Source organism: Carlito syrichta, unplaced genomic scaffold, assembly GCF_000164805.1.
Source record: "Carlito syrichta isolate Samal-C Ts95f unplaced genomic scaffold, Tarsius_syrichta-2.0.1 Scaffold302990, whole genome shotgun sequence".
Classification (NCBI taxonomy): Eukaryota; Metazoa; Chordata; class Mammalia; order Primates; family Tarsiidae; genus Carlito; species Carlito syrichta.
In genome coordinates this window covers 375,343-397,360 of record NW_007247086.1, presented here as the reverse complement: position 1 = coordinate 397,360, position 22,018 = coordinate 375,343, and the positions used below count along the sequence as shown (strand labels likewise).

At 40.9% G+C, this 22,018-nt stretch overlaps 1 protein-coding gene across 1 annotated transcript in view; it reads right to left on the bottom strand.

Annotated features, from left to right (window-relative positions):
* SETBP1 (SET binding protein 1) overlaps positions 1-22,018 on the bottom strand; it is a 397,959-nt gene that overhangs the window by 657 nt on the left and 375,284 nt on the right. The window contains exon 6 of the mRNA XM_008057390.1: positions 10-301. Within this exon, the coding sequence (XP_008055581.1) occupies positions 10-301 (292 nt within the window). The remainder of the gene's footprint in view (positions 1-9; positions 302-22,018) is intronic.

The window sequence follows — 22,018 nt, the reverse complement described above, 5'->3', positions numbered from 1 at the left end:
AGGTTGGGCCTCTGGCCGCGCTTGCTGGGCAGGTCGATGCATTTCTCCAGCACCGGCATCTGGTCTCTGGGGTCCTCATCGAACTGGGTGGGCTGCTTCCGGGGCCGCCCGCGCCGCTTCTTGACGAAGTTGTTGCCTGTCTTTGATTGTCTCTGCAGCCGCTTGGCCTTCAGGATCTTGTTCACGTGGTCCAGGTTCTTCTTGGTGGACAGGATCTTGGTGTAGTTGCACATCTTCCGAACCTCGCACTGGATGGCTTCGATCTCCCGCCGCTTGAACCGCTTCTTCAAGGAGGCGCTGGCTGCAGAGAAAAGAGAGGAGAGGTTGACCCCGGGTGGAAGCCGGCCTGCTATTTGGCTGTAAAGTTGATGGAGAATCAGTGCTGTGGATGAGACTCAGTCCCCAGTACCGAGTCCTTTTTCTTTATTTAGCAAAATTAATAATAGGCTGGGCGGGGTAGCTCAGGCCTATAATCACGGCACTTTGGGAGGCTGAGGCGAGAGGATCACTTGAGGCCAGGAGTTCGAGACCAGGCCAACAGAGTGAGATCCACCCTCCAAAGAAAATAAATAAAAATAAAAATAAGATTTAGTAGGGCATGGTAGCATGCATCTGTAGTCCCAGCTACTTGGGATGCTGGGACGAGTGGATCACTTGAGTCCAGGAGTTCACGACCAGCCTGGGCAAGAATGTGAGACCCTGGTTTCTACAAAAACAGAAAATAAGATAAAAATAAAATCTAGCCAGGCACGGTGGAGCATGCCTGTAGTCCCAGCTACTCAGGAAGCTAAGGCAGGTTCATTGCCTGAGCCCCCAAGTTGGCTGTGGTGAGCCAAGATTGTGCCACCGCACTTCACCCTGGGTTGACAGAATGAGCCGCTGTCTCCTAAAACAAAAATAAATAAATTAAAAATAATACAAAGAAACACTGGTCGAACATATATTGCATGTGCAAAATATTGATACAATATTTCAATTCTTCCAACAATTATGTGAAATACTATTGTTTCTATTTTAAAGATTTAGAAACTGAGGCTCACCCTGTTGAGGTGACCTGCTCTGGAACTGTAAGAGTCAATGGCATAATCACAAATAAACATTTCCTCATTATTTTTCTTATTACAGGGTTTTTAAAAAATGCATTCAGCTCTTTGAATTCGATTTGATTCAATTTAGTATTAGGCTATAATTTCTGTTTGTAGATGCTGGATGAATAAAGGACACACAGGCATCTATACCAAGTAATAGGGACCATCAAGCCTTGTGGAAGAGAGATACCTTGCTGGGTCTAGAATATATAAATGAAAGGTTTCATTCCTAACCATCCTCTACTGACAGGAGGACTGTGTCCTACTGTTGGGATGGACCCTCTCTCTACATTTTCCCCCCAATGTGCAGGACTTGTCGAGTCGCCTGATGGGGTCCAGCTAGCCGAGTCCTTCGTAACCAGTCCATCCTCTGGGAACCCCGAGGGAAATACCAGCCAGGTGTTTCCCAGTCAATTATACTCGCCCTACCCAGCTGTTGTTTGCAAAAAGCTCCTTTCATGTCCTGGTGGCCAGATGGGCCCCTGTTTTATGAGCCCGACTTCTGGTCTCAGGAAGTCCTGCACTGCCGCTGCTAAATGGCCTTCAGAACTGCTTGGTTTTGAAGTTCGGATGCCATAAAGTGTGAATGGCTTCAAGACAGAGCCAGCTATTCCTTTAGATTGTTCTTTCTCCTTGCGTTGTTCATGAGCAGAGACACACATGGGCATGCATGGGCACACACGCACGTGTACACACACATGCACTTCAGGACATCATCTTCACTGTGGTCACGCCCTCTAGCTACCTATAAATTTAAGAAGTGTGTCCTCACTAGGTTGCTGCTGTGATTTACCCTAAAGGGTCAACCCCAAAGAAGCCCATGTGGAAGGCCAGGGTGCTTAGCAAAATGCATTTCATTTTAGCATTTTGGTTTGTTGTTTCCTTTCATCATTATTTTTTTCACCTACTAGTAGAGAAGCAGAATAAATATCTAAGGGAGAGGAGGAAAAAGATACCTGAACTATGGATGCCATTCTGGTTTACTCTTGGGTACCCCCATTCATCCTTTTCACTGCTTCGGCCCCTTTCTCCCTCATGCTGTGCCCGCCACACAATGCCAGGAGGGTTTTATTTGAAGTTATTTACGCCACCAGCGGAGTTCCATGGGCCAGGTCAAAATGTTACTGCTTTTGGCCAAAGGTCAGTAAGACCGAGCAATGCATAACTACCGAAAAATCTTTAAAATAAGTTATAAAGATCAAAATAGGCCACAACCAGAGTGAGCTTCTGACTACAAAAATAAAATTTCTGTGGTTAGTCTTCTAAAAGAAAAGGTTGCTCCATGGTGAGTTCTCAGATGCAGGGACCGGTTCCTGTCTGTCTTTTTGTACCCTACAGGGCCTGTCATGGTGATCCTTTGATAACAGGGATTTAAGAATTGTTTCTGGACTGACAGATCAGGCTAATCATTGCCACCTAGTATTCATATTCTCTAAAAGAGTTCTGGTTTGGATTTTTAAAGCAACTGTTGCAAATATAGTGACACTGAAAGTCAGCAGTCCTCTATATCAGGGACAATTAATTTACCTTGTCCACATAGTTCAGGAGTAAATGGAAACTGATCAGAGATACTCCACAAAACTTCTGGCACTATTCCAAGTACAGGTTCCCCCTGTAGCTTACCTTCTCTTTAGTTTATTATCAATCATGGAAGAAGAAGAAAGTGCTATGTGATATAGAATATAGCATAAAAGTATAACATACACCACTTTGCTGACAAACAACACAGCATAGAAGAATAAAGCCAATCAATGAGTTGGCAATATTGTATTTGACCAAGGGAAGCTTGAATAAAATACTTCATGGGCTAGAGGTTGTTTGGGGCAAATGTAACCAATGGATTGTCCCTCCAAGTGTTTTCTTTTTTAAAGGAAATGCCAAACAACAACAATAAAAAATTCCACTAAAAACTCAAAACCAAAATAAAAAATAAAGAAAAATCTAATAGACAATTCCATATTCAAAAATGTGTTATATGCTGAATAATCTTTAAGTCCTTGCATTAAAAAATATTATAAAATGAAAATTAATTCTGATAGTGAACCCTAACAAAAAGTACTAAAAACAAAAAGCCAATTCCTATGTACCCACCATTCACATTCAACACATGTGAACTTTTTGTCATATTAGTTTTTTTCCCCCCTGAATCAGGATCTCACTTTGTTGCCCAAGCTGGAATGCAGTGGCATGATCATGGTTCACCACAGCCTTGAGACCTCCTGGGCTCAGACAATCCTTCCACCTCAACCTCGAGAGTAGCTGGGACTACAGGCACATGCCACCATGCCCAGCTAATTTTTTGATTTCTTGGTTTTTTTTCGTAGAGATGAGGTCTTACTATGTTTCCTAGGCTGGTCTCAAACTCCTGAGCTCAACTGATCCTCCTGCCTCAGCCTCCCAAAGTGTGTTGGAGTATAGGTATGAACCACTGTGTCCAGCATGAAATATCAGGTTTTGTTGTTGTCGTTTTTAGTAAAGAAAAAGTATTATAGATAGAGGTAAGTCATAGATTCCCTCTCCCTTTCTTTTTATGCTTATATTTGTACTTTTATTTCATATATGTGAACTCCTAAGTCTTGATCTCCCTAATGTTGCAGATAATGTTAATAACTGGGAACCCTTGCACACTGTTGGTTGCTGGTGTTATCATTTGGGTGAGCCACTGGGCAGTCACTGTTAGAGTTAAAATTTTGTGTGTCTAACGCTCCAGCAACTCCATGTCAAGATGGCCACCTTGACTCCTCTGGAACAGGAGGCAAAGTCGTGCTGATATTCCTTGAAGCTCGATGTTTGTTACAAAAAACTGAAAACAATAAATGTTCATTAACGGGGTCACGACTCAATTGTGATACGCTAAACAAAGGGATATTATGTATCTGTTAAAATGAATAAACTGCAAATAAATGTCAACATGATTAAGTCTTATTTTAAAAGGTGGGCAAAAAAGGTACTCACAAAAGCATAGGTTAGTGTGCCACATACATAAATTTAAAGGCACAGATTCCCCAAATTTTTATCTAATCTTCAGTGTGCAGGTGTGGATATTTAAAGTGACTACTGTGTGGGAGAATTAACTGTGAGTCAAAGACCTAGTGGATGGATTTCCGCATCGACTTCCCTCCAAAGACATGTTGTAGACCTTTATGAGGTCTCCCAACAGAATTTTCAGCAGTGGTGGAAACATTCTTTATGTGGGTTGATGCATAGGCAGCCACTAGCTACATGTGGATACTAAGCACTTGAAATGTGGCTGGTGTGACGGAGAAATGAATTTTCAATTTCATTTAATTTTAATTTAAGTAACTACAATGTAGACACGGCTTTGGACCTAACCACTCCAAAATACAGAGGACAGAGGACACATAGGGATTCATTCAGTAAAATGTAGACTGTCAGGAACTCTTGGCAAATGACCTGGCATCTTCAATAAGCAAATTGCAGGGTGAGGGGAGGAGAAACTGTAATTTTAAAGGGACAAAATGACATTTGGATGCCAATTTGAGCAAGTTGTTAAAAGAGATCATGCAAAAAATGGAGATTCGAGCACTGGATATTTCATGATATATAATTATTGTTAATTTGTATAGGTGTGATAACTGCATTGCTATTGTGTGTGTGTATTTTTTGGGGGGTGCCTATCTTTTTTTTTTTTTTTTTTTTTTAGAAATGTATACTAAATTATTTATGGATGAAATCATATGATATAATCCTGGATTGGCTTCAAAATACCAGGGAAGGGAAGAGGCAGGAGGAGGTATTGATAAAACAAGATTGATGGTGAGATGATATTGTTGAAGCTAGAGGTCATATTGACAGTACACAAGTTTATTCATGCTATTCTGCCTGCTTTGGTATATGCTTGACATTTTCCATAATACGAGGTTAAAAAATTGTAAATAAATGGCCATGAAGCATCTTAACATCGTAGGACTGGAGAGAGCTCTGGTTTTAATTCTGCTGAAACTCTGTTTTAGCTGCATAATTTTGGAATGATAAGAAGAGATAGTCTCAGTGAAGGACTTGCCTTACCATCTCCCTAGAAAACTTACATTCGTAGCTGCCCTCCTGGTTTGATGGCTTAGGAGAAGGAGTAAGTTTTCTGTGCTTCACGCTTTGACCACCTGCATGAATATGTCATGAGCCAACTTCTGTTCACAGCATTGAGTTGGGATGCCGTATTCCTCTTGCTTTTGTACACTGTATTATCCTCTTTGGCGACAGACACTTCACATTTCCTGAACATCTGAATTTTACTTTGCTTTTATGAGAATTATCTAAACTTTCAGGTCAGATTTGTTATCCTGCCATGTGGACAATAGCTGAGTGCAGTGTTATTGACACAACTCTGCACAGACAGAGCTGGAGAGCCTGGTAGGCTGGAAGGAGCTCCCTGGCACCTCTTGGTCTCTTTCCCTTCATCTGTGATACTGCACAGTTGACCAGATAATCTTAAAGTTCCCTTCTGGATTTAAAGATCACCGCGATTCTTTCCCATCCTCATGATCAGTGGTCTCCCCCAAATGTGGGGTGGCTTTCTAAACACATACTTCATCTAATGATTTTGAAATCCTCACGTGGGAAGAGGAGGACTTTGGACTTGGCAGGGTTTGATATTCACAAATCTTTCTTCTTATTGCTTATGATTTCACTGTCCCTCTAAATGTTTACAGATTTTTCTCTTTTCAAATTGTTTCATTATTGGACTGTTATTTCTGGGCTTTTGCTGCCAGATTGATTCCATATTTGCTGTCCTTCCTATAATTGTCCTATATCTTGCCTGCTCTTGGTTAGTTTTTAAGAATAATTATGAGTGTCCCAGGCAATTTATTTCTTCATAACCCTGCAGTAAAAATGCTCTGCTAGACCCTGTCTGTATTTCAAATCACCATGCAAATGGTTGAGATGGTTTTGATTTTCAATCTCTATTTTCCTTCTTTTCCCTCCCATTATCAAGATTGGTTCATCATTATTCTGTTGATTTTGTCACGTCTTTTGTGATTGGAGAATGAACTTAACAGAGCTTTTTGGATGCAGATTTGGTAGGTGTTGATACCCTGAGCCTTGACAAGGGCTAACAAGGCATAGTGTTATAAAAAGGCCCCAAGAAAGAGATGCTCATGTCTGCAGCCTGTACTTTGCAAGATGAATCCTAGTTTGACAAGAAAGATTTGGTGGGCTGGGGAAGGAGGCCCATGTATCTCTAGACTCTGTAGAGTTTTCCTACTGACTGAATGCTCCTGAGGGGAGGCAGGAAGACACTGGAGAAGGTCAAACTGCCTGGAGCAGAGTTTCATTCCAGGGTGGTTGGGATTGGGACATCATCAGCCTCAAACAAGGCAGAGAGCGGCCATGTGATTTACTGTGTGTTGACACATTCTAGAAGGTTCTTTGAAGGCAAGGCCACATTTCTTCCCGGTGCTTCCAGAGTTCCCAGCATAGGCCCATTCACACTATGTGGTCTGTAAATACAAGTTCAGTGGAATTCAAGTGGTCTCAGGTTCTCCAGTGTCAATGGTGCATTTTTTGTACTTTGTACTTGTACTTGACTTTGTAATGGTCTCTTATTTTCCTAATGCTGCTTTTCATGTTTTAATTCATTAATTTATTTTTTATTTATTTTTTGAGTTGGAGTCTCACTCGGTCGCCCACACTGAAGTGCAGTGGCCGCTCCCGGCCACCACAGCCTCGCCTGCTGGGCTCTGGCGATCCTTCTGCCTCAGCCTCCCGAGTAGCCGGAATGACAGGCATGCGCTACCATGCCCAGCTGATTGATTTTCATTTTTTAATGGAAAGTATGAGGCACAAACTTTATTCCTTCACCCTTAGAATTTAAATGAACCGTCTATGGTCCTGGCCTTATAAGCTCTTTTGAGAAAGATGGCAAGTCACCTCTGCTGGGTTGACCCCTGCAAGGGCAGGGCATCGCTGCTGGTTATTCACACACATGCTCTCTGTGTTTAAAGTAGCAATTTAGAATTAAGAGTTGATAGACTTGAGGGGTTTCATCAGGATAGGAAAATGTCTCCATTCTGCTCTTTGAAAGCGTGACTAGCTTGTTTGAAGCACAGTAACTGCTTGACTATTAAAACAACAGCTTCTTCTTAGGGTTTTTTTTTTTTTGAGAAAGAATTTTCTGTCCGTACTGCAATGGCTTGGGGGACTCTGGTGTTTGTTCTGCTTCTATTTCAATTTTTTTCTTTGGGACTTAATAGGAGGACAGGTGGGCAGATGGGCTGAGGAAGAGGTGAAGCCGTGGGATGTGTAGGTGCGAGCATGCTTATGTGTGGCCAATCTGAAACGAGTAGAATAGGTGCCTCCAAGAATCTCCCTAGATTTTATGAAGGGTGTTGGATTTATTCATTTTATTTTATTTTATTTTTATTTTTGTAGAGATAAAGTTTCACTATTTGGTCTAGGCTAATCTCAAACTCGTGACTTCAAGTGATATTATTGACTGTGTTAAATAATAATATCCACCCTAGCCTCCCAGATGTTGTATTTCAAAATTTGCCTGGTGCTCTCCTGCCTCTGCCCATACTGTTCACCCTTTTTCTGCCTCTCCAAATTAAGGCAGCAGCCTCCCAAGCCAGGTACACATTTTCCCAGGAGGAAGCAAGACTATTTACTGGGCTGCAGGAAGAACACATTAATAATTTGTGCTTACATTATTTATATTTTGTCTAAATTATTCTAATGCTTAATACATGGAACAACAGCCATGCCCTTGCTGGGAATGCCCATCAGATGACAGGTCACCTGTCACACTTGGGCATGAGGCTTCTAGGAGGAGAGGCCATGTGCACTCATGGGGTGGGCAGGGCTGCCAATCAGTTTGCTGATTTCAGGGTGTTGACAGGGTCTCATATTCTAAATATTATAGCAAGTCTGCCCACATGGTTAATTTTAGAAAAACAAAACAAGATCTTTAAACAAAAAAGAATGCCAGAATATATTGTTATAAGATGAAGAATATACACGGAATATTTTATATGTCACAGAGCCCTGTTGGTGATCTCACAGCAAATTGTATAAACAGGTTGCCATTTTCAAAGTTGAATTTGGCAATTTTCTGGTACAAAAAGACAAGGGTTCTAAATGTTCTCACCTTTTCTGAGCTGTCAGTGAGCTGTCAGTAACTTTACCCGGCAGTTGTCAAAAAACAAACAGAACGCTTAATGTCCCTTTAGGGTAAAGTGGGTTAGAAAGTAACTACTTTTAGAAAACAGAAAAAACAAAAAACTCATGCTATAGAAGGAGTGGTTTTGGAAATTGATTGCAAATGTTTCCACTATTTGGCAATTTTGTTGCTGAAAACAATATAGTATAACCTATAAAATCCCTTTAATCTGCAAATTGGAATATTTTGTGCACAGAGCTAATATCCAAAGGAAGAGTTTCAGAGATTTGGACTAAGCAAATTCAATGCCTTTTAATTTGCAAGACTGTCTAATTGTTAATAAAGAGGATGGCTACCCATGTTTCAACAAAAACCCTACTTAATTGATACATCAGATCTAAAAAATAGCATTATGGTTTTAGCGCAGACAATAATGCATTTTCTACTTTTGAATCTTCATCTAGATGAAATATTCTTTTACACACCTGTAACATCTACTTACAAATATTGAAACAAACTGAATTCAGAATGACACCTTCAAAGTACTATCACAAGTGTTTGAAAACAACATGATTTTCTAAAACAAGTGTACAAACTCAATCACTTGGCCCCCCCTTAAGACACTGTTAAAATATTAAAATTAGTGTAAAACCTTAAGGGCAGCAAAATTGTTTTGTTTCATTAATGATAATAAATAAAATTTAAAATTATTTTTAAGAATATAATTTATTTCCGGTTTTTGTCATCCTTTTAAAGTTTGCATTTTTTTACAAAAAGAGTACAAGTATTTAAAATATGTATTTAAATGGTGTGCCTACTCAAAGTTGTTACTAATATCACTGCATAATCCAAAACTTTGGAGCCCACTGCTTTAAAGGTTTCCTTTTTTTTTAAACTCCCAAAGAGTTTATTCATGCACTTAGTATTTAATCCTAGCAATTGTTAACTTTCTATGAGCCCATGGCCTAGGAAGTGTTAAAGTTTCTTGAAGATAAAACATGTGTTGCTTTCTTCATATACCTCCAAACAAAGAGCACAGGGTTTTTTTTCTATTTTATTTTGCTTTATGTATTTTAGAAACAAGGTCTTGCCTTGTTGTTCAGGCCAGAGTGCAGTGGCACAGTTATAACTCACTATAACCTTGAACTCCTGGACTCAATTGATTGTTCTACCTTAGCCTCCTGAGTCACTGGGACTACAGTTGCATGTCATCACATCCAGCTAAGTTTTTATTTTTTTTATATTTTGTAGAAACAGGGTCTTGCTATGTTGCCCAGACTGATCTGGAACTCTGGCCTCAAGCTATCCTCCTACCGAGGCCTCCCAAAGTGCTGGGATTGCAGGCATGACCACATCTGGCGTTGTTTTTCATAGTAGATGCTTGATTAATATTTCCTGCTGGATTGTTTCAAGTTGTAAACTCCTAGAGCCCAGCACCTGAAAAACATTCATCTTTATATTCCCTAGAATACTTGGCAGTGAGATGAGTGTCGTATTCACTGAGAACTCCTAGAATGGGATTTGATACCAACATCCATTATTTGGTTAGACAATTTGGAGATCCTAGTACTAAGGCTTTGAGAGTCCTTGACTCCTCTGACCATAAGGAAGTATTGCCAGTTACTGTGTGAGCTCAGAGATTGGACTAACCACCTGTGACTAAACAGATGAAGAACAACAGTAACTATTCCAGAGAGAGTCTGAGAGAGTAGGAACACTGCTAGGTCACTCAAGGTACTTCTAAGGAGAGTAAGCAGTGCTTTGATGGGTCTGAAAAATCAGGTAAAAGAGAGCTCAGAGATCAGGGAACTAGCACGAGAGGAGAATATAGCTCCCTATAAGGTGTGCCGTGCAGAATCATCTGAGGCATGGCCCAGAGTGGATGGACAGAGTCTTTTAAATCTGGAAGTTTTTCTGGGGGTGATATGCATTAGGGGCAAAGTTGCTTCCTAGGCTTTCGGGAAGCAGTGAGTTGAGAGCGGCAGCACTGGTCAACCAAGGGATGTTAGGGATATTTTGTCCTCCTCTGTTTCAGTGGACTTTGGCTTTTGTTTTTTGCCTTGTAGATGAAGTCCCAGCCAACAAGGGAGCCTGGTAGAAACATAGTTAACGCCAAAAAGTTTGAAGCAGCATCTGCTGAGTCTCACAGCATGCCAGTTGGTCACACAGCGGGGGCGGCTATGCCCTCTCAAAGGACTCTTTATATTTCTTTTTTCTTTCCTCTCAAATGTGGTACAGCTTTACCCTTAACCATAAATACCAGCTCTTATATAATACCCCCACCACTGTATATGCAAGTTCTTACCTGATTGTGGGGAGTTTTCTCTCTCTTTTAAATTTTGAACAAACAACAGCAAAATACAATGAAGAACAAAGAATCATATAACAGATATGATCTTAGGAACATTCCCATATATGAAGTATTTTGGCTCAGATAAAATAAATTCTGTTTGTCGTGCTAGAAATTCAAGAGTCACGTAAAATAGTAGGTGTCTGTGTTTTGTTTCAGTCCTGGTTTTAACGAAAACGGCATTTGTTTACTTAATACTGAGGCTAGCTGTGGGCAACTAGATAGAAAGCATGTTGGTCAGGACATGAAGAGAATGAGGTTCTGGTTTCAATTTACCACTTCTCAGTTTTGGGTCTCAGATAAATCTCTTACTTTCTTGGGAGGACCCTTACTTCTGAGTAAGTATAACTCTATAACAAGCCATATTCCTTCAAGTTTTCTCTGCTCTTGGTATCACATCTTCAAATCCTTCACTTATGTTTATTATGGTATAAATTCTAGACCAAATCAAATGATTCCATGTAGATTACCCTTCTCTAGATATTGTTTGCATCTGCAAAAGCTTATCTGAAATTTTGGTGCCTGGAATGGAATTGATTTTTTAGGTATGAAATGATTAGTACAGAAAAACTGGGTTGATTAATTTTGTGATCAAGGCACTGCACTTATATTAATGAAATCCGCATATTTTTAAAAAATTGCATTTGCCTTTTAGCAACATTCTACTGTTGACTCATGTTAAATGGAGACTCAGTAAACTCTCTTAAACATTTTCATATAAGCTGCCACCAAGGCTTGCCATTGCTATATGGAATTGAGCTTAAATGTAAACCTTCTATTTAAATCTTCAAAGTTTAATTTTATTGGTTTTAGTTCAGTATTCTAGTCCATTGTGAAAGTTTTGAATCTTAATTTTGTGTTCTCAAAGAGTTTCTAGATTTTTAGGGATTTTTCAAAGGGCTAAAAACCTCAAAGTTAATTCCTGTCCCTTTACCTACTTCTGAACTGAATTCAAGTGACTAAAATGCATGTTGTTTTCTCTTTACTGAAGCTTTTTGAGGGAAAAGAAGTCAATGTACACAAAAAAGTATTTCTGTACTCTTCCTAAAAAACAAGCAAATCGTACCCATTGCTTTAGACTTTCCTATGTTTGCATCTGTCTGGTTAGTTGATGACGGATGTACCAACAATAACTTTGCACAGCCTATAGGCATCTATTATTATTTCTGTAAGCATCAAGGGGGATACTGCATCTGATGTTGAAGGGAAAAATGTCTTGCATTTTTCTTTTATCCAGAGGCAACTCTCTTATTCTTGTGAGACCAAAAAAAAAAAAAAAAAGACAAACAATACCAGGTATGGTTCCAGTACTGCCAAATTTCCACTGGAATTCAGTTTATAATTCAGTCTTAAAGCTTTCTATGCATACTTTGCATCTTAGTAGATCTCATCCATTCTTTAAGACTCCAGCTATGTCCTCTTCCTAAAAGTCATCTCTGGACTCTAGTTTTAATGTTAAGCTGTTTGCTTCCCTCTGTGTTTTCTGTAATCTCTCTGAAAGCACTTCTCTTAGTTGACATATAACACCCATGGGATTAATCTACATTGAGTTCTCCTCTTAAATTGTGTTTTCCTAGGGAATAAGGAATATGTCTTTGCCAATCTTGCCAATCTTGCCAATCTTTTTTTGGGGGGAGCTCTCACTCTGTTGCCCAGGCTAGAGTGCAGTGGCACCATCATGGTTCACCACAGCCTTGACCTTCTGGGCTCAGGCAATCCTCCCAAGTAGCTGGGACTACAGGCATGCATCACCACGACACCCAGCTTATTTTTTGATGTTTTGCAGAGATAGAGTCTTGCTGTGTTGTTTAGGTTGGTCTCGAACTCCTAGACTCAAGAAATCCTCCTACCTCAGCTTTTCAAAGTGCTGGAATTACAAGTGTGGCCATTATGCCCAGCCCCATTCTTATTCATTCTTGAAACAAATATTGACTGAGCCCTACTTTGTGTCAGGCACTGTACTGTGCACTGTATCTGTGCCCTTACCAAGTAGAAAGCTGAGCTGATATACTTGAAATCAACCTATATGATTTGAATTCAATCGAAATTAAATCTCTGTGACTTGACCTGAAGCAGCACTTACTAACATCTATTTTGTAAAGTCTGTGTGTGAGGCAGCAAAGGATTTTCTGAAGGATATTTAAATCACAGTAAATTAAATCAGATTCTCACTTAGCTATTCCTGACTCTCCTCAGAGCACCATTAACTGTTTGGAGTCATTAAGTTATGACCAAAAAGTCTGTGAAATATAAACCAATGTCCAAACCACTTCACAGAAGAAGTGGAGTTTCAATGATAAAAACAAGTTTGGAACTTACTAAGAGTCAGTAAGAAAATCAGCTCGAACATTTAGAGCCACAGATTGCTGAAAATAACAAGTCCCCGAGAAAAAAGAACACAAGTACATATTATATAGCAATTAGCACCAAAACTGTGTGTGTGTGTATATAGTGTGTGTGTGTATGTGTGTGTGTGTGTGTGTGTGTGTGTATGAAATCTCTGTACCTTCCATTTTACATATATATATCTCCAGAATCATATAGATATGTGTATATGTGTGTGTATATACATATGTACATATATATGGAGAGAGAGAAAGAGTGTGTGTGTGTGTGTGTGTGTGTGTATGTGTGTGTGTGTGTGTGTGACAGAGAGAGAGAGAGTGAGATGAGAGAGAGAGAGTAAATGGTTTTTACATTTTTTAAAATAGACTATTTTCTTGAGCAGTTTTAGGTTCACAGCCAAATGAAACGGAAGGTACAGAGGTTTCCCATAGACGCCCCTGCCCCACTACATGAACAGCTTCACCATGAATGGCCTTTCCATTGTCACCATTTGAATCAAAATCATAATGGTCTATTGTGGGGGAGGGTCATCTGCTTTTTTGGCAAATTGACATCCATTCAAGGTCTGAGCACTCTACCGATAGTTTTTGAAAAAAACGTGGTTGCGTTAACTTTTTTCTTTTTTTCTTTTTAAATATAAGCTTGGACAGACTCAAGGCAGCAAAGACTCCTTCCTCGACGTAAGATTTGACAATTTAAGAGGAAAACACTCATTCATCATCTTTCCCTTTTAGAGACCATAAATTATTGGCTCCTACACCATGTGGCTCGGATTCTAGGAAAAGTTAGTGTAAACAAACCCGAGTTACAATGCGTGGAGCAAGGGAGTGAGTCATAAACAAAACACAGACATATGCTCTCATATAAATAAGGCCTGGATCATCAGCTTCCCGGAGTCTGCTTCCCATTAATTACACGACAAAATGAACTTTCCATATGTAAAGCCCCCATCGCGTAGCTCTGGTGACTGGTACAAGACAAAGACCAGGATTGTGGCTATTTAAGCACCAACAAAACTGGATTTCAAGATAAGGAAAGTTCTCTCAAAGTATATTCAGCACAATTGAACAAGAAGAGCACTCAGAGGAGAGAATTTGAGCAAGGAAACCATATCCAAACACCCCAGGAACACTGCCTGGAGGAGGCTAACCCAAATCCCTTGCTGAACTTAGAGATAATATCAGGTTCTATGTCATCATTCTGGGCTAGCCCCGAATCCCAGACGCACAGAGTGTTCACACACATTGCTGGGACCACTGGACAGCTTAAATCCCTTCCATCCGTTCTTTCTCTGTCTTTGGAAACTGTCCATTGGTGGCACACACTCATGCTTTCTGGCTATCTGGTGTCTTTGGGTTTAAAGGCGTAGCAAGGGAACATAATTCCTGGGGAAGAGGATTCTTCATCAGGTGAGAAACTCTAAGAGATGGGAAGCAGGTGAGCTCTTTCCTTGTGTCCCTTTCAAAAAGTGACTTCATAAAACAACCTGAGTTAGTTCCAGTGGACATTAAAACAACAGATGTTAAACTTTGGGTGTCCTGGGGTAGGGGAGGGGAAGGAAGGTGTGGACGGTTTTCAACCATTCACTCAACAGTTATTTTTGTAACAACTATGCTTTGTAGCATGCCTTTGGCCACACAAGGAAGGAACGCAGCCTTTCTGCCCTCAGATGAAGGGGAAGTGGAAGGAACGAATATTCTGGAGAACCTATAATGCAGACTGTGGTATTTCACGTTTCCTCATTTAATTGTGATAACAATCACCTGAGGACCTTAGCATTTCCATAGTACAGAGATGAAAACTGAGATCCCAGGAGTTAAGTAACTTTTCCAAGGGCACTCATCGCAGAAGTTGTACATGCAACAATTCAAGCAAGGACAGACACAGTTCAAAGTCAGTTTTATACCACATTTCCTTAAAAAAGCAAAGAAGACAGTGAACTAGACTTAAGATTGAGAAAACCTGGGGTTCCTTGTCAATTTTATACTCTTGACACCATCAGGGTGTCACATTTCTCTCAAATCTACAATCTCAAAGCCTTATTTCAACCCCCAACTTCCATAATTAAGTAGCAAATGATATTACTGCAGATAACACAGGATATTTCTGCTGGATTAAGTGTTCCAACATTGTTTTGATCCTGCTGCTTTCTCCAGCTCAAACGCCTTCAGTGACTTCAGTAGGAAGCTAGACAGTCAATATATTGTGAGAAGTTGATCAGGGTTAGGAAGGAAGGCAGTGACAGGAAGAGGAAAGACATGGTAAACTGAAGAGAATATGGTCCGTCAAATGGGGCAAATGACGTTCTGTTTCAATCAATTGTTGCTAGATAGAAATCTGAGCCCAATATTGCCAGATAATCTGAGTTTCAGAAATTTTGATTATTATGTAAATCTCTGATATTTACAAGCTGCTAATTAATTTTTTAGAAAATTTGTAACCCACTTTCTGCCAATGAAACACAGCTGTAAATAGCTACTGGCCCATGGTGGCCATTTTGCTATCACAGCCCTTTAGAATAGTCATCCCACTTGTTCTGGAATCCCAGTACTCCATGTTCTCTGACTCCACACTTCACTTCCAGCTTCATCTGTCATTACTTCCGCATACCCTGCCATCTCAGAAATGTAAGCCTGTCCCTGCAGCTTCTGTCTGTGTATCTATTTTAGACCATCATCAGAAGTCTATCTCTGCTTGACTTTCCCAGATCACCTTACTATCCTTGGAACTCCCTTATCACCAGGAATACTATGCAGTCACAAAGAAGAATACAATCATGGCCTTCACAGCAACATGGATGCAACTGGAGACCATCATACTAAGTGATCTGTCACAGAAACAGAACTGAATACCGCATGTTCTCACTTATAAGTGGTCTCTGATCATACTGGTCATATGAGCACAAGGGTAGGATTGGCAGATGCTGGAAGCTACCAGGGAAGGGAGTGAGGAAGGAGGGAGAGTGGCACATGGCAACACACTGGAAGTGTGGTCTGATATCAGGGGCAGAGAGGATCAGCCAGGAGCCCAAACTTCATCTGCACTCAACTTTCTTATGTGTAAATTCTCACTTGTACCCCACAACTCTAAAAAAAAAAATGTAATTTTTCATTTCTTTAATATGAGATGTCAGAGTTGGAAAACCTAAAACAAAATTTAAAATTATTTCAAGCCATAAAGAAAATAACAAATAAAGAAAACTGATGACCAATTGCTGAATGATAGCTCTGTTAGTATCTAATTGTTTTTCAATCTGTTTATTTAAAAGTATGATTTGGTCATCTCATGTTTTGAAGTCAAGCCTTCCCAAATAGTGTGAAATTCCCCTAGAGCAGGGGCTAATTTTCCACCTGTATATATCACTCATAGGATTGAGTGCAGTGTGGCAGGGACTTAAAAGATATTTGACAATTTTTAGCAAAGCCTTAGAGATGGTTGAGTAACATAAGCTGGATAAAGCAACTAATAAGAGGGGGATCCAAAAAAACTCGGAATTTATTTATGAAAAATTGTGTCTTTATTCTTTCATGTTTAAACTTCAGTCACCTTCAAAGTACTCCTTGTTTGATGCAATATACCTATCAAGATGCTTTTTTCATTGCTCAAAAAAGTTTTTGAACTCCTCTATTTTGATGCTTTTTAGTGCTTCTGCTGTTTTTTGTTTCACCTCTTCCATATTGGCAAAACGTTTTCCTTTGAGAACTTTTTTCATCTGGGGAAACAAAAAAAAAGTCACTCAGGGTGAGATTGGGTAAATAGGGAGGGTAGGGTATGGGGGTCATGCCGTTTTTCGTCAAAAATTGCTGAACACTCAGCATGATGTGGGCAGATGCACTCATAAATCACCCATCAAAATGGGCAAATGCGTTGAAAGAATCTCCAAAAAAAATTTCACTGAAGCTGAGTGCAGCCTCTCACAACAACACTAGCTGGTACAGGGATGCCGATGGGTTCCTAGAACACTTACTAGTGGGGGAAGCCTGTATTACAAGGGGTCCACACTCCAAAAAATAATTCTGTTGGAGGGGGGTCCCTGCTAGTATCTTCAAGGGAAGGGAGCTTGGACTGTGACTTGAAATAAGAGTATTTGGAAGGAGGAGGGAGGTTGAAGATGGTTTTCTAAAGGATAGTCAATGGATGCAATGATCTAAGTCATAATATTATTACGTGATTCAATCCTGACATAACTTCACTTTTGACATGAGTAGGGTAGTAAAATACATATTAAGTTTTGAATATGAGGCTAGTGTTTTCATCTGCTATTTCATTTCTTCCTTGCCACTACCTAAAGATCAGAAATTACTTTGCTAACCTCATCATATTCATGAGAAAATGAGGCATCAAAAGTCTCAGAAAGATTTGGAGACTCGCCCAAGGGAATGAATTAACAAGTGCTACAGTCCCATCATTAGGACTCCATAAAGACCCTGACCCTTGAAGCTACCCTGTTTTACTCCACCTTGGTATGGTGGCCAAAGAACCTAGGCTTCCTAGTTCCTAGTCAGGGAATATCTGTAACCTTCCTTGGCTCCATTTCCATCTGCAACATGAAGTGGTTGACAAAGATCCCTTCTAACTTATACTAATTCAGTTTCATCTAGTCTATAAAAACAGTCTAAGCAAGCAGGAGAAGGAAACTCCTTGGGAGAATACTGGAATTACTCTAGCGTCTCCCAAGGATAGAGTAGAGAAGGTAGACTGGTGAGTAAGATCTCTTTCTTTCTCTTTCTCCCTGTGTGTCTTTCTCTCCCTCTCCCTCTCTCTTTTTGCTTCTCTCTCTGTCTCCTTTCTTTCTCTTTCTGCTCCCTTCTTTCTCTCTCTCCCTTTGTCTCTTACTATCTCTTTTTGCTTCTTTCTCTCCAACTTTCTCTCTCTCCCATTCTTTCTTTCTCTTCCTTTCTGTTTCTCTCTCTCTCTTTTTTTTGAGTCAGAGTCTCATTCTGGAGTGCAGTGGCACACTCATGGCCATCGCAGCCTCAACATGCTGGGCTTAGGTGATCCTTCTGTCTCAGCCTTCGAAATAGCTAGAACTACAGTCATGCACCACCATGCCTAGCCAATTTTTTGATTTATTGGAGAGGCGAGGTCTTGCCAAGTTGCTCAGGTTGGTCTTGAACCCGTGGGTTCAGGCAATCCTTTTGCCTCTGCCTCCCAAAGTGCTGGGATTATAGGCGTGAACCACTGTGCCTGGGTCTGCTTCTCTATCTTATCTCTCTCTCCCTTCTCTTTCTACTTATTTCCCTTTCTCTCTCCCCTCTCTCTTTTTCTGCTTCTCTCTCTCTTCCTCTCCCCTTTTCTCTCTCTTTCAGCTTTTCTCTCCATCTTTCTGTTTCTCTCTTTCCTTCCTCCCTTCCTTTCTTCCTTCCTTCCTTCCTTTTCCTTTCTTTCCCCCTGCCCCATTCCCCCATCACACTTACCTCACAATCCTAGCTCTATTCTCTGCCCTGCCTCCCTTCTCTCTGTGCCTCTTCCCTGTCTCTCTGCTCTCCTAGACTGACTACAGCCTGCCTGGACCACTCAGGATCATCCTTAATGACAATCATTACACAATTCTTCCACGTTGCCCGAGGCCATTTCTGAAGCAATGAGCAGGAAAGACTCTACCTTTCCACCCCCACGTCGCCTTCTCCACAGCTGGGATCCCTATGCCAACTTCACTGGAACGAAGAAGTTTCAGAAACTCCCCATTAATTACAGGAGACCCAAAGCACATTGTCCCCTTCTCTTCAACACAGCTACTTTCAGTTGCCACTAAATTATCTTGCCACCATTATACCAACAGTTTAATTAGATTTCTGGAAATGGAAGGAGCCGGGCAGCAGACACTGTACTTTCATCTCAAAATTGATCAAAAATATTTATATCCTTGCATTCTCCACTGTATCTAACCTGCCCTGTTAGAGTCTCCTTTCATTCTCTCCCATTTATGAAGAGGAGCTTGGGTATTTGATACAAAGTGAGTGTCTTAATAGAAAGCACTTCTTGTGTGGGAGGTTTTCTTTTTGGGGTCTCCCTCATTACAATAATCACACCTAACTCCTCCCACGGCTCAGGCTCACAGCCAGCCTCCCATGGGTCTCCATTGTGTGAATGACACCATCACCAGGGAAGAAGAGAAAGCGTATTATTATCATTACTCTATTTTTAAGAGGGTCTGACTGGGGCATGAGGTGGTTGGGAGCATAATCTGTATGAGGCATTCAGAGAAAATAAATGGAGTTAAACTTCTCACAGATACAACACTTTCAAATCTGTTATTAAACCTCTGTGTTTCCTAGATTCTCAGCTCTGGAGAGAAAATAATTAGGCAAACGAAGTCCAGGCATGTCTATAGAGTGTCTGCCATGCACTCAGCACTGCACAGTGTTCTTGTCACCCAGACACGATTATAAGGGGGCTCAACAGCGACTTTTGCTTCCCTTGTTTTCATTCCATCAATTCCAAGGTTCTGGGAGTTCATGGGGGTACGTGACGGTCATTGAATGAGACAAAACCTGACTGGGAAATTGTCACTGCTCTAGGGAGACCAATACTCCGGCCACCCCAGGGGAACTATCACATACGGAATAACTCGGGGCAGCATGAGTGATAGAGTCTCCAGTCCTCATCTCGAAAATCCCACAGAACTTAAGGGAAGGAGGACTCTTGCGTGTGCCTGTTCCTCCTTCCCTGAATAAACCCACACTCTTGAATTCCACATACAACACCATATAATCTGACTCTTTAATGCAAGAAGTGTCTTCCCTGATGCCCTGATGGATTGAGCAGGGCCTGACCTGCCATTACCAAAGAGAGGAGGTGGGAGTCCTCCCAGGAACATTCTTGGGATGGTTTGCTGTTTGGGTTCTGTTATGAAAAGTAAGGGCGTTTTGTTGGCTCTCAACTCTGATGAATATAATGCTAAAATGTGTGTTTTCAAGCACCAATTTTGTGCAAGGATCAAGTGTTCAATGTACTTTGAACAGTATTTTGTTTATTTATTTATTTGAGTTGGGGTCTCATTCTGTCACCTAGACTGCAGCGCTGCGGTACGATCACTGCTCACCGCAGTCTCGACCTCCTGGACTCAGGCAATCCTTCCACCTCAGCCTCCTGAGTAGTTGGGACTACAGGCATGCGCCACCACACCTGGCTATGTTTTTTTATTTTTATTTTTATTTTTGTAGAGACGAAGTCTCACTATGTTGCCCAGGCTGGTCTCCAACTCCTGGGCTCAAGCAATGCTCCTGCCTTGGCCTTCCAAAGTGGTAGGATTACAGGCATGAGCCACCATGCCCAGCCTTTTGACCAATATTTCATGATTATCTATTGTTTGCTCATTTCAGTGCTAGCTATTAGGGTTTTAAAGTTGGGTAAGTTCTGACCACAGGGGTTTAGTGATCCTCCAGTTCAGTGTGGGACACAGGTGTGAACACATGTTGAATTAAATGTAGAGATCAATGACCAGTGGGTTTATAGGGAGCCATGGAGGCATAGAGGAGGTGAACTCCAACTTGACCTTGGTGTAGTCCTCAAAATGGGTGTAAGGGAAGGATTCTTAGACCTGAAGGGAACCTATGATGAGTCTTGAAGTATAATCATGACTTAGTCACCCAAAGGGTATGAGTAGTGGGCAAGGGAGAGAAAAACATGTCAGGGCTGAAAACAGATCACAACAACAATAATAACAATAGCAATAATAGTACCCATTTGCTGAATTCTTACTGTGTGTCAGGTAGTTTGCTAAACTTTTCACAGGGACTATTTCATTTTTTTCCTCACTGCAATACTCTAACCTAGGTCATATTCTTTTCCCCACTTTTCAGATGTGAACACTGAGGTTTGAGATCAATCAGTTGGTGATTACCCAGCTCAGTGCAACACTGAGATTTCAATGTGGGCAATCTTAAGTGAAAACACATGCATTCTACTGGATCATTTCAAGGTCAGGGTGTGGTGCTCAGATAAATGAGCCAAAACTTAAAAACAAGACAGATAAAAGAATGCTCCCTAAGGATGGTCAATTATCTAGGAAAACTGCCCTTGCTAGACTTGCTGCCTACCACTTACTGAAGGCCAACAATCTGCTAGTTTCCATGTTAATTTGTAGAATTTTGCCTAGCAAAGATGTAAATTATTTTTGTCAAGTGGAAGAGATAAGTTCAGAGGCTATGGTTTATTGCCTACTAGGACATTAACTGAGCAATCTTATTCAACATGTTTTCTACAATACCTACACTCCCATAATGCCCTGGTCCTCTGATTCTTCTTTGTCACCATGCTGTTTTCCACATTCAAGAGTTGAATGATGTAATCTCAGCGCTTTGGGAGGCTGAGGTGAGTGGATTGCCTGAGCCCACGGGTTCGAAACTCACCTGGGCAGGTGAGACCTCATCTCTACAATAAATCAAAAAATTAGCCGGGCGTGGTAGTGCACACCTGTAGTTCCAGCTACTGGAAGGCTGAGGAGGAAGGCTCGCCGGAGCCCAGCAGGTTGAGGCTGTGGTGGCCAGGAGTGGCCACTGCACTCCAGTCTGGGTGACTGAGTGAGACTCCAACTCAAAAAAAAAAAAAGAGTTGAATGAATCTTTGACATGAGTTTTTAGCTTTTTGAAAACAGTACTCTGACAGTGGAGATCCCAAAGGAGGTGACATTTGGTTGAAATTTCCCAGGAGATGAGGCTGGGGCAAAAGGCAGGGGCCAGATTCTGTAAAGTTTGATGTGTCTCTGGGATGGGTTGACAGCCTTGACCATAGGAACGGCTCAAGTGCTCTAGGAAATTCGAATTGAATCAAGAAAGAACATATTTCTTCCTTTTGGGGTGAAAATAAAAATAACTTCTGGGGGTTTTTCAGAAGGCCTTGTGAGTGTGAGTGAGAACAGTAGCTTCCAACCCTGCTGGGTTTCTTGGTGGCACAGGGCTGGGGGAGGGGAACTTCGCATGACCCTGCTGCTTTCAGTCCAGCTTTTAGAAACACAGGCTCATTCATAATGCTTCAGCATGAACCCATAGGTAGCACTTTTCAGACAACTTGAATGATTGCTTTTAATTTAAGCCTTATTTGTTCTGAATTTTTTTGGAGGATTGACCTACTGCATATTTTAGATAATTAAGTCTGGGCTTGTAGAATTTATTT